At 32.0% G+C, this 10524-nt stretch overlaps 2 protein-coding genes across 2 annotated transcripts; both read left to right on the top strand.

Annotated features, from left to right (window-relative positions):
• The first annotated feature begins 557 nt into the window (after positions 1-557).
• On the top strand, positions 558-1892 carry LOC108468227 (protein SCARECROW 1-like). The gene has a single exon (XM_017769120.1). The coding sequence runs from the start codon at positions 558-560 to the stop codon at positions 1890-1892; it is 1335 nt and encodes a 444-aa protein (XP_017624609.1).
• A 1865-nt stretch (positions 1893-3757) lies between these two features.
• LOC108470174 (casein kinase 1-like protein 9) lies at positions 3758-10027 on the top strand. Its single transcript, XM_017771434.2, has 14 exons — positions 3758-4959; positions 5046-5086; positions 5632-5701; positions 5847-5995; positions 6093-6188; positions 6782-6852; positions 6964-7025; positions 7106-7169; positions 7314-7398; positions 8174-8300; positions 8396-8469; positions 8557-8620; positions 8810-8919; positions 9491-10027. The coding sequence occupies exons 1-14, from the start codon at positions 4884-4886 to the stop codon at positions 9749-9751; spliced, it is 1350 nt and encodes a 449-aa protein (XP_017626923.1). The 5' UTR covers positions 3758-4883; the 3' UTR covers positions 9752-10027.
• Positions 10028-10524: the final 497 nt, after the last annotated feature.

Here is a 10524-nt window from a genome sequence, read left to right as displayed (position 1 = left end):
GTGGTGAAAATTTGATATTCCTTAATTAAAATTTCAAGTTTAAATTTTATGAAGGAAGAAAATGAGACTTAGATCCCGTTTAGGGGTTAAAACCCACTTTACTTGGGTGGTGAAAAATTTAAGAAAATAATAATTTTTATTGTAGGTATAGCTCTTCCTACAACCAAGCATATTCCCATTAGTAATTCCCCCGTGATATATTCACAGATTTTTAACATGAATTATGCTTTCGTGGCTTCAACATATACAGCATAGATACATGCATGTATGTATATTGAAAACCTAAAAAAAAATAAAGGCAAAACCACTACAAAAAATTGACACGCATATGCTTGGCTTTTAGCTTCTCATCTTTATCTATGTGTTCTGGCTATGCCGGCCAAGCTCTTGCATTAAACAGACTCCCAAAAAATGAGTCTTCGCCTCCATTTCTTTGTTCATCCTTTTTGCCCAAATTTTCTTACTTTAACATGGTTTCAACCCTTCTCTTTTAACACCCTCCCACCCCTCTAATTTTTCCCTTTGCCTTACACCATATGTACATCACTAATTTCCCAATGACGAATCGAGGATTCGAAGTTGTCCATGCGACTCTAGACATGATCCAGCCCCACCAAGAACCAATATGGGAGCTTCTGTCATTTGGGTTACCACCAACAAGCACAGACACGGAGAGAAACGAGCTTTCCGAGTGGGTTGAACAAGTCACCGAGCCTGTCATTAATGAGTTACGAACCGAGACATCGATGGTGTGTCCGGTGGGTGATAAAGTTTTAAGCTTGATGATGCTTCTTTTGGACTGTGCCGTGGCTATCTCGGTCGACGATCTCAGTGAAGCTCATACAATGTTGCTTGAAATAACACAAATGGCTTTCCCTCATGCAGTTTCGTGTGGTGAAAGGGTGATTGCTTATTTCGCTATGGCAATGTCTAGTAGGGTTATTAATTCATGGTTAGGGCTTTGCTCTCCTTTGATAGATTATGAAACCGTTCGTGGCGCTTTCCGAGCCTTCGATGATGCTTCTCCTTTTATTAAGTTTGCTTGCTTCACTTCTAATCGAGCCATGCTTGAGGCGTTTCGTTGGCACGATCGGGTTCACATCATAGACCTTGATATCATGCAAGGCTTGCAATGGTCGGCCTTGTTTCACACCCTAGCCACTCGTACTGAAGGGCCTCCATTTGTCACCATAACCGGTCTCGGCAGCTCAATGAAGCTTTTAGTCGAGACTGGAAATCAACTTTCGAACATTGCGAGACAGTTTGGTATACCATTCGATTTCCACCCGATCGCGAAAAAATTCGGAGAAATTGATATTGAAACGGTACAACTCCAAAGGGGTGAGGCCGTAGCCATTCACTGGCTACAACACTCATTATATGATGCCACGGGACCCAACCAAAACACATTAAAACACATCGAACAATTGGCTCCGACGGTGCTCACATTAGTCGAACAAGACCTATCCCACCAAGGGTCTTTCTTGGACCGATTTGTGAACTCCCTTCATTATTACTCCACCATCTTCGATTCATTCGGATCATACCTATCGGCCGAAGACCCTAACCGGCACCGCATCGAGTATTGCCTTCTGTATAGGGAAATCAAGAACGTGTTAGCCATAGGAGGCCCTGCGAGAACCAGGGACGATAAATTCGAGCATAATTGGAGAAGCGAGCTCGCAAGGAACCGTAAGTTTCAGCTAATGCCGATAAGCAGCAAAACCATGGCTGAAATTGAATTGATGTTGAACATGTTTTGGCCTGGTTATGGCTATAGCCTTGTAGGAGACGACGGAACACTTAGGGTTGGGTGGAAAGAGACTTGCTTGTTTACAGCTTCTGCTTGGACAATGACCACAGTGCATGACGGGTTTGGTTGGTCTGGATGAATGGAGGATTAGTGATTTGTTTAGTCCATAATTATGTAAGTTGTAGAAAAATCACATTCTTTTTCTATCACTAAATTAAGTGTAAATTACACTTAAAAAGTTATTAAATTATTAATAAATTTACATTTTAGTTATTCAACTTCAAATAATTAATTAATTCAAAAAAATTAATGCATAGGATAATTAATTAAAAAAATTATTATAAGAATGTTTTCTATCTTTTATGTTTATAAAATCTATATAAACCAATTTAAAACTAAAATGAATCCACAAATGATGTGACTTTCTAAGCAAGGATCCCAAAATTTGAAAACTTATATTTTTACCTTTTAAAATATATAAAATTATAAATTATTAATAATAAAATCATACTCTCTTGAGAACGTTTTAATTTAATATTTTAAAAATTATAAAAATATTAATTAATACAATGGTAAAATTATATTTTAACTCTTAAGTAGTGTTTAGAAAATAATCTAGTAATTGAGTTTGGATGTAATTGCTTGTAATTACACAAGTGAGACATGTTTGAGTAACTATGATAATTACATGCAAATCAAATTTTAAAAATATATTTTTATACAAGTTATAAACATTATATTATAAACATTAACACGTATAAGTGTTTGGGATGGTTATGGCAAAAAAATAATTTTATAAATCTTTAAAATTTATTATAAAAATAATTTGTATGTTTTATAAAGTTATAATAAAAATTATATTATTTAAATCCTAAAACAATTCTAAAGTTATGATAAAAGGTTTATTATAAAAATAATTTATATGTTATAAAAGTGTTATAATATATTTATTTATAAAAAGTTATGGCCAAATATGGACATAATTTATTTATGTGTTCATGCTATATATTATAAAATAATATACTTATTCATAAAAAATGTTATAGTTTTTTATCATAAATTATTTATAAAAAATAAATTTCTAAAATTATGACAAAAAATTATATTATTTATCAAAGTATTATGAAAGTTTCGGACAATTTATAATTTTTTAATAAAAGTTATATATTACAAAATTTATATTATTTTAACTAAATTTACGTATTATAAAAACAATGATATAATCTAACCTAAGTTTTCTCTAAATTAATTTATATGAATTTTTATAATTAAAGCTATAGACTATTTGGAGTGGAACCCAAATATTATAAACTCAATGTTAATTATATAAATAGAAAAAGGTTTTCTTGGGCCATATCATGGGTACGATATCATTTGATAGAATGTGTTAGACACAAGCCTCGTAGATAGATTGTAAAATTTTTAATTTGAGACATTTAATACTTAGAAATGTGATTGAAAAGACATTTGTTGTTCTAAATTTTTTTTCCGTATTAACAATACCACTTTAGTATAGCATAAAAAAACAATATTGGATCGTACTAGAATGTTACGTATTTCATAATTTCAATCATAGGTAGAATTAAGATGATCTATATTTCGTAGGAAACATGGAAGAAGAATACTTTGATAGTCTTAATAATGTAGACTCAAATTTAAATGACGATGAACTCGGTTAAGAAACAAGAAATGATAATAAAGAGCATATGTTAAATATTAAAAGGGAATAACCTAACAAATATGCACTAGAACAATTAGATATAATTGAATATGATGTTTATTTTCTTATTGTTTTCATTAGTAATTGCATTATTAACTATTTTTAGACTAGCATGATACATATGATGATTTGATTTTAAATTTTAAACAGACTGAAAATACACATTTTGGAAAAAAAACAAATAAAAATATCAAATTATAGTAGAGAGATAAAATTTATCAAAATGCATAATACAAGGGACCTTCTATAATATTTATCCTTTTATAAATAAAATAAATAAAAAATATTTCAATTTTCCTTAATTTTCCCTTCTTCTTCCTCAATTTTCTCTTTATTTCCCTTGTCATTTCCCTGTTAACAAACAACTGAAAACTACAATTGGTTTATAATAAATTTTGGTTTTTTTTTATCACAGAAAAAAAACGAATTTCTTATTTCATTTGAATTTTGTTTTTCGGCCAAATTCTGGCTTTTTTTCAACCATTTATTTTGTCATTTGATTACAATCGGACGTTTGGGGTTTGCCAGTTGGTTCCTCCTCTTCTTCGCAGGTCACTGTAGCTGGGTTTTTTTTCTCTCTCCCAAAACTAGGGTTTCCTTCCCCAAATTTTGGGGATTTTTCTATCAAATTATGTAGTTAAGGAAATTGGAGCCTTTTCTCTAGTTGTTATAATATTATGTTTTTACATGTTTGGGCTTAGGTTGAAATCTCCAATTTTTTCCTTTCCCCTTAGAAACTAGGGTTTGCGTTTTTAAATTTTTGGGGATTTTGCTATCGAATTATGTAGTTAAGGAAAGTGGAGCATTTCTAATAATTATTAAAAAAAAATGCTTTTACCTTTTTTTCTTCATGGGCTTAGATTGAAATCTCCAGGTTTTTTTTTTCTAATATTCGTTTCAAATTTTGGGGATTTGCTATCAATTTTATGTAGTTGAAGGAAATTGGAGCCTTTCTAATACTTAAAATAATAGATATTCCTTCCATCGGCTTAGATTGAAAATCTCCAATTTTTCCTTTGATTTTTAGCTTTATTTATTTTTCAACAAAACTAGGGTTTCGGTTTCAAATTTTGGGGATTTTGCTATCAATTTATGCAGTAGAGGAAGCTAGGGCCTTTCTGAAAAAATATAATTTTACCTTTCTTGGGTTTAGACTGAAATCTCTATTTTTTTTCCTTTGATTTTTAGCTCCACGCTTTTATCCCTGCTGATTATTTAAGAATTCCCCTTTTAAATAATTGATCTATTGGAGGCTAGGAGGTTTCAATTTGGTAAATCCATTGAATTTTGAGGGCCTGGGCTATAAATACTGAATTTGACTCTATTCTCAGTGAAGAGTAGCTTAAATTAAGCCGCTTTGTGGTATTGGGTATTATTGAAGACAGTAGTTTGTTATTATTATTACTCAGAATGGATCATTTGATTGGTGGTAAGTTTAAGCTTGCAAGAAAGATTGGCAGTGGCTCTTTTGGAGAACTCTATTTAGGTATGGTACTAATCCAAAAAATCTTTAATGGCTTCCTATTGCATTTTATGTAAAATATGTCCTTTTCTGAATTTTTTTTTTTGAAGGGGTTAATGTGCAAACTGGAGAAGATGTTGCTGTCAAACTGGTATGTAATCTTTTCTTGAGGAAGTGTTTTTTAATAAGGGAGGGGGTTTGTTTAAGGTTTGAATCTACGATATAAGGTTTCAACTGATTGCTTGATAACAATGCATGTCTTTGTCATTACATCAATGGCTAGGCTACTAGATATCAACTGACTATAACATTCTATATTTTCTAATGTTGAAAGCAATAACCTTGACTTAATACTTTTTATGTCTTGTTTGGTTATTAGTGTAATAATATGAGAAAAAGCTTATTTATTACATATGTATTACAATAGTTAGACATAAAAAATAAAGAATAGTTAGTATAAATTTAAACTTGACATTAGAAAGATAAGTAAAAACTCTTGTAAAAAATAAGATCTCTTCAAAATAAGTGAAAATTTTTCCTTCTTTTTGCTAAAAATTAAGTCATAGGAGTGGCTAAATATTACCAATTGAATTAGTTTATTGTTAACTTTATACTGAAACATGCATAAAAAATATTACTCCAACCAAATGTAGCATTATGTAGTTTTATATTTTTATAATCTATTCCTAATTTCAGGAACCTGTGAAAACCAAGCATCCACAGCTTCATTATGAGTCAAAATTGTACATGCTTCTTCAAGGAGGAAGTAAGTCTCCGTCTCTGTCTCTGCCTCACTCTCATTTCTCTGTCTATCTCGAATATGCCGCTGCTATCATTTTGTTTTCGGATAAACTTTTTTAAATGCATATTATTATTTTTAAATAACTTGGTGTGAGTTCTCCTTGATATAGCTGGTATTCCCCGCCTTAGATGGTTTGGACTTGAGGCGACTTACAATGTCATGGTAATTGACCTTCTTGGACCTAGCTTGGAAGATTTATTTAACTACTGCAACAGGAAGCTCTCGTTAAAAACAGTGTTGATGCTTGCTGATCAATTAGTAAGTATATGGCTTTTCTGTGGTAAAAAAAAGTTTTCCGAATTTCTTTTTTGTATTTAATTTCCCCCCTTTCTAACCTTTATTTTTCTTATTCCAGATTAGTAGAGTAGAATATATGCATTCGAGAGGTTTTCTTCACCGTGATATAAAGCCTGATAACTTCTTGATGGGCCTAGGGCGCAAGGCAAATCAGGTACTAGTTATTGTGTTTTTTTCTTGTATGTTATGTTGGCAAATATAAAATGTCCATAGTTGTTAGAATGCCAGCACAATCACCTTCTATTTTTTTGTTACGATAAGAATATTATTCTATTGCTTGGAAGTGCGGTAAAAGTACCATGAAGGCCCCTATAGGATTCAGATTGCTTTTTGCCTTTTCTACTAAAAAATGGGTAAATTAGTCTATGTACGTTAGATTAAAGAGTAAATTGGTTATTTCTATTAAAAGTTTTGTTCCCTTGTATTGTTAAAAATTGGTCTGGTTAACAAAATAATCAGATAGTGACAGGTGGCGTGCAATATGTGCCTCATGTTGATGTACAAGGATCAATTTTCAACAATAAAAATGGATGAAATTTTTAACAGAAGGACCAGTTTGTTTTTTGATCTAATATATAAGGATTAACTTATCCATTTTTTGAGTAGAGGAGCCATAATGCAATTTAACTCCTAGTACAGGGGCCTCCTAGGTACTTTTATCTTGAAAGTGCACTTTGTTACACTCAAACAGTATATGGTATATACGTACCGGTATCATTTTTTTTAAATAAAGAATTGCCATCACAGGTATATATCATCGACTATGGTCTTGCTAAGAAGTATAGGGATCTTCAAACTCATAAACATATCCCATACAGGTAATTATTTTTCTTTCGATTTCTTAATGTAGAATTTCAGAATTGAAGATCTCAAGATAGTATAAATCTCGTCATAATACATGCATCAACTTACCAAATTCTTTGCTGCAGAGAAAACAAGAACCTAACAGGCACAGCTCGCTATGCAAGTGTAAACACTCACCTTGGAATTGGTGAGTGACTTTATGAAATGACACATTTCCAACTAGTTTTGTTACTTTTATTAACATACATTCTTTTATTTTATTGGCAGAGCAAAGCCGGAGAGATGATGTGGAATCCATTGGTTATGTGCTCTTGTATTTCCTGAGAGGAAGGTTGAGTATATAGTTCCACATGCTCGTTTCATTCAATGTTTTATACACTTCCAAATGATGTTTGATTGTTACTCTTTATGAATCTTCGAAGTTAGTTTTCTTCCTGTTGATTTTGATTCAATTTGCACAATTCCTTTGCTGCAGCCTTCCTTGGCAGGGGTTAAAAACGGGTACAAAAAAGCAAAAATATGATAGGATTACTGAAAAGAAGGTATCGACTCCTATAGAGGTATGTAACTTATGCTATCCTTAGACATTGATTTCCATAAAGAAATTCAGTTGACTTACTTATATCACTGATATATGGATTTCTAGTGCTTCCTGTCCATTTTTTATGGCATGTCTAATAAATATTATATATCGTAAAAGTACCATGGAAGCTCCTGTACTAGGAATTAGATTGCATTTTGCCTCATTTATTAAAAAAATGGGTAAATTAGTCTTTGTGTGTTAGATCAAAAAGTAAACTGGTCATTTTCATTAAAATTTCATCAATTTCTATCGTTAAAAACTGGCGTGGCTGATTGAATAACCAGACAGTTACACGTGGCGTGTCACATGTACCTTATACTGATGTAGAGGGACCGGTTTTTAATAGTAAGATTGGATGAAAGTTTTAATGAATAACTAGTTTGCTCTTTGATCTAACGTGCAGGAACTAATTTATCTATTTTTTGAGTAGGAGGGGCAAAATGCAATCCAACACTTAGTACAAAAACCTCCACGGTACTTTTATTTACTAAGCATAGAATTCTGTGGTGGCAAATTTTACCAACTTTAATATAAAAAAAGGGGATGATTTAATACTTCAATTTTTGTTATTGTGAAGCATAATTCAGTTTTACTATCAGACGGAAAGTGCCATATAATAAGTTTGACAAAGCAAATACATCTATTGAGACTAAGTTACAGTCAGCATTTGATTCAAGGTTCATTGTTAATCCATGTTATGTTATTATTACTGTTTCCTTGTTCAGTAATATCCGTGTGTGCATGTCTAACAGGTGCTTTGTAAGTCATTTCCATCTGAGTTTGTGTCATATTTTCACTACTGCCGATCTTTACGGTTTGAAGATAAGCCAGATTATTCATATTTGAAGAGGATTTTCCGAGACTTGTTTGTAAGAGAAGGTTAGTTATACTCGTGCCTTAATAATGTAAAGTCAAACTTTCTTTTGTCTCTTTTTTCCCTCCCTTTTTCGGGTCTGAAATTGGCATTGCTGCAGGTTTTCAATTTGACTATATCTTTGACTGGACTTTATTGAAGTACCCACAGATTACCGGCGGCTCCAAAGGGCGGGTAAATACTTATATATAAGCTTTTAGTTCTTGGTTACTGTGTTGTTGGAATATTATTATAAATCAATCTTTTCCATCTGTTTCTCAGCCTTCCGGTGGAAAAGCAGGTTTAGCTGCCGGACCAGCTGTTGAAAAACCAGAAAAATTCTCGGGTATGCTTTCTCGTTAGGAGTATAATCAATGCCTACTTGACTATTTGGTTTTCAAAATGTTCATTGTGTTTATCGAAAACAACTAAGGGAGCATAAAAGATCACCATTTATGCTTTTATTAGTTAGGATATTATATACTAATCTCCTGTTTACCCTTGTGGGTCATTTAACCTGATTGATTACATATAGGCGGAAAAGAGTTTCGGGATAGATTTGGTGGAGTCGAAGGGATTCCCAGAAGACACATTTCGACAACGAGACAGAAGGCTGTTGAGGATGTCAATTTGTCAAAGCATGTGGTGAGCTTGAATTCCTGTTAATGATTTTCATTTATCTAGCCTACATTTTGTGTACGGAAATCTTTCATTTATCCACCAACTGCAAAGGAGAAACATGATAGGAGTTTTGTGTTATCGCAATATATTTACTTTGCTATATGTTATGGAATGTTGGATAATGAAAAGCAACATATGCAAAAGATAAGTTTAGTTCAGCTTTGAATATTAAAAGCGACATGCAATAAAACTAGGAAGGATTAGAGTTAGGAATGGGGATATTGCCTTACAAGTTGAGATAGCTCCTTTAGATGATAAAGATTAGAGAAACCCGTTTATAACGGTTTAGTCACATAGTACATCTCGAGCCATGCACTCATTAAACAATAACATGAAACTATTTGTACTTGAAGAGATGATAGTGGTGAACATGTACCTGGCATAAGGTTTTTCATATATGATTCTTGTAGATGTCAAATTTATTGTGATTTAAGGGTCACTCATTTGGTTTCATTTGGTTTTTACTTGTTCTACTCATATATTGCATTCTTTGAGGGCTCATTTTTGGCATTCTGATATCGGTTTGCGATTTCAGCATCATGATTCAGATAAAAGACGTAGTGCCTCTCGATACGGCAGCACTTCAAGAAGAGCTGTAATAGCAAGCAGGGCTAGTTCAGCAGGTGAAGCCAATGCAATTCCAAAAAATCGACGGCTATCAACCGGCAGTCGTATCCATAATCCAGCAGAAAGAATCCAACTTGCCATCGAGGCCAAATCAGGACGCACTGCCGCTAGAGGAAGCCATGATGATCATCCACTTAGAAGTTTTGAGCTCCTCAATATTAAGAAATGATTGGCTCAAGTACTAGACTGATGTTTTCTTAGAACTTTCATTCACAACTGTGTATATGGGACATATATATATATATATATATATAGCTCCATAATCACTACCCTCAACAGTTCATGTGATTTTCCCTTGTTACCAATCATTTTTCCAAGATTTTTCCCCCTTTTTAAGAGTTTATTTATGACCATTGTAACATGTTCTGGACATCATGAAACAAAATTCATGTATTTCTGAAATTTTATTTGTCATATGCCACTTGAATGGTTGCAATAAGAAAAATATTGTTGTATTTTTTCCCTTTTATCCTGAAAATTTGAATAATTAGTTTGATATACTCGTGGAAAGTATATTCACTTCATTTTTTCTTATAGATGATATCCAAGGTCTAGTGAATTCGATTAAATAATTTATTAAAAATTATTAAAAGTTCTGATTTAAATGTCAATTTCATTGATTTTTTAGTTGAGTTTGTATTGGTTTTTGTGTCAGTTGAATTATTCTACTTTTAAATTTGATTTGATGAAAAATTGTAAACATTTTAATTTTTAATTGGGTTTTAAATTTGATTTGATAAAATTATAATTAGCTAATAATATTAACAATTAATTTTCATCAAATCAACTATAAAACTTCAATTATATCAAATTTATTAGACTGTATTTGATAAATTAACCACAAAATTAAACAAATTTAGAATTAACATTAAATTTATTTTATTTACAAAATCATGAGAAATAGAAATCCTAATGTCGAAACCATTTTTAAGTTTTGAAAAA

The sequence above is a fragment of the Gossypium arboreum genome, chromosome 8 (genome assembly GCF_025698485.1).
Source record: "Gossypium arboreum isolate Shixiya-1 chromosome 8, ASM2569848v2, whole genome shotgun sequence".
NCBI classification, from domain to species: domain Eukaryota; kingdom Viridiplantae; phylum Streptophyta; class Magnoliopsida; order Malvales; family Malvaceae; genus Gossypium; species Gossypium arboreum.
The sequence above is the reverse complement of the archived record's forward strand: the minus strand, read 5'-3'. Positions and strand labels throughout refer to the sequence as shown.